Source organism: Bombina bombina, chromosome 2, assembly GCF_027579735.1.
Source record: "Bombina bombina isolate aBomBom1 chromosome 2, aBomBom1.pri, whole genome shotgun sequence".
Taxonomy (NCBI): Eukaryota; Metazoa; Chordata; class Amphibia; order Anura; family Bombinatoridae; genus Bombina; species Bombina bombina.
The window spans coordinates 753,445,476-753,448,057 of NC_069500.1; the positions used below are offsets into that span (position 1 = coordinate 753,445,476).

Sequence of the window (2,582 nt, forward strand, 5' to 3'; positions counted from 1 at the left end):
CTGATGTGGTGAATTTTAGTTGCTGGGGCAGGTGAGAGGAGCCCTGGGGGACAAGAAAGAGATAAGACAGTGCATAACCCACTCCTCTCGAAACACACCCTTGCTGTCCTTGACATTACAGTACAATGTTCAAATACTTTGCAGATGAGTGCAAAGTTTATTTGCAATAAAGTTATCCATTGTGACAATTGCTCCAACCCTAGAGAATTCACACTATAAATAATGTGTGGGAGTGTTCTTAATGAGTCCAACAAAATCTAAATTTTTGATTGACTTTCCACCCCCCCCTCTTTCAAAGATATGATTTAGAAACATGTTGCTATAATGAAATGTACAGTCTTTAGATGTCAGGTCAATTCAATGGGGACATATGCTTAGCCATATGGTTGTAAGGGGATGTCTGTGTTTTTACACGTGTATGATAGAAAAATTATTCCCTTGACATCCATTGCCATTCTAATATTTAAAGGGACACTGTAACCAAAAATAAACTTAGCATAAATCAATTAAAAGATTTGAAAAAAATACACTTTTCAAAAATGTACCTTTTCGCCGCTGTTATATTTAATTTTTTTAATATTTTCCAAACCCACTCAGTGGGTACCGTTGCTGGGTGTCCAATCCGGACAGATAACCCAGGTTTGAATATGGCGGCACTTAGCCGCAATGTGCATACTTGCACAACGTCATTAAAGACATCTATCCCTGGATATTGGCTAGCAGATGCGCAAGCTCAAGGGTGTAATGCGCATGCGCAAGCCGACAATTAAATATTAATTATATGCAACTAGACGGCCGCTGATTGGAGGAAGCAATGAACGATTGCACAGACCATATTAGTGGGTTGTTGTTCATTACATCATGACTAAAAATATAAAAAAAAAAAAAAAAGTTAAACGGATCGTTTCACATTGAAAGGAAGTGCATTTTGTTAGTCTCATATTGAAAAATGTTTTTATATAATCGTTGTACATACAAAAAATCTTTTTACAGTAATCCTTTATAATACTGTATTCTGATAAAAGCCAACAGTTGTTTGTAGAAACAAAATGTTGAATGTTCTGCAAATATTCTAAATTTGCTTAGAACAAACAAATAGGATCAAAATTTATTTTTAACAAATGGGCCAAAACATTAACCCATTTATAAAATAACACTGTATAAGGTAGTGCAATCTTATGTATTTACACACATTTTCTAGTGGAAAACATGTCTAACACTCATCAAGGTTTAGTTTATCACAGCATTTTTTTATGTAGCAAAAATGTGGTGTTTCTAATAGTATTTTATAAAAAAAAAAAAAAAAAAGGAAACTCAGGGTTTGCTAAATAAACCTTACAATTTCCCCAAAAAGCTATTATGTATATATATTTCTGTTAAATGATGGATGCTAAACGTGTATCAAAGAATATTCTGAAGTCTTAAAAATAGGGAGAATATTAGTCTCCCTATGTTGTGATGAGGCATAGTGCTGCTGTGCTATATGCACTGTCAGTAACCTAGAGACAAAATGGGGCACGCACACACAGCCATTACATAATTTAGAAAACAATCGTTTAATATTATGTACGTTTACCGCACTTGCACACTGCAACAATACTGTACTACTATAAAAGGAGCCAGTGTGTACTGCGTATATGTAAATATGCATCATAGCGTTAGGATGTAAAAGGAAAAGGCCACGCTCTATATACGCATTATGCATAACTGCACACGATCTCCCAATAGCTTCCTCACCGAATGCCGGCTGCTGCTTTGATTAAACATCATATCCCACCCAGGCCCGGGCTCCGGCCTCTCCTGGTCCTCTGCCCGGCCTTAGTGCTCCCAATCCCGTCTTTTTCTGATCCTCTGCCAGTAGCTCCCTCCCCTCAGGCCCTGGTTTCTTGTGCTGCACAGCCACTTCCCGCGCGGTGTCTGATCTCTGGTCCCTGGCCTGTCCCCTCTTGGTCTCCGGTGTCTGTTCGGTATCCTTTTGTTTAATGGCGGCTGCAGCTTAGTTACCCGCGGGCTCCCCCTGCGGGCCACCAGAGACATTTATTATAGGTTAGATTTATGAAAGTAACATATAGAGATGTATAATAATGATAGATTAGATAGATAGATTATAGATATATAGAATAGATAATATTGATTGATTAGATTGATAAAGATATATTTGAGATACATATCAGCAGATAGATTACTTTTCTAACAATTTAAAATATTAACACAAATATTAATATATATGTAGGGTTGCCAGTTGTCCTTCATAAAAGAATATTAGACAATATGTAAGTGACTGAGCACAATGGTCTTTGGGGTCACACAATGCCCACCAAAGCTCTACTTTAGACCCCACTCTTGATCCTACCATATATATATTTGAAAACTAAGCAGTCATTTTACCTATCAGCTTTCAGTAACATATTAATCAATAATTGGTTGCCAGTAACTGTAACACATGTAACAGTATAATTACCCTTACTTCTTTTTGCTCCATATTTGTAAAGCATTGAGGCATAGAAGGTGTGATGAGAGTGGGAGGTGATGTCACCAGATAGGGGCGTGGCTTATAGCCGTTATTAGTCTATGTCGCAGTT

The 2,582-nt window shown here is 37.3% G+C and overlaps 1 protein-coding gene across 4 annotated transcripts in view; it reads right to left on the reverse strand.

The window, feature by feature from the left end:
- Positions 1-2,003, reverse strand: part of TLE5 (TLE family member 5, transcriptional modulator) — a 22,903-nt gene extending 20,900 nt beyond the window's left edge. For 2 of the 4 annotated variants that reach the window (XR_008400676.1, XR_008400677.1), the window contains exons 1-2: positions 1,738-2,003; positions 1-43 (exon numbers count right to left, since the gene is read on the reverse strand). The exon at positions 1-43 is cut by the window's left edge and continues 55 nt beyond it. Coding sequence is in view for 2 of the 4 variants with exons in the window: in XM_053702860.1 (XP_053558835.1) it covers positions 1-43; positions 1,738-1,770 (76 nt within the window). In the remaining 2 variants the exon portion in view is untranslated. The remainder of the gene's footprint in view (positions 44-1,737) is intronic. The other 2 variants (XM_053702860.1, XM_053702861.1) reach the window with 2 other exon arrangements.
- Between the last annotated feature and the right edge of the window lie 579 nt (positions 2,004-2,582).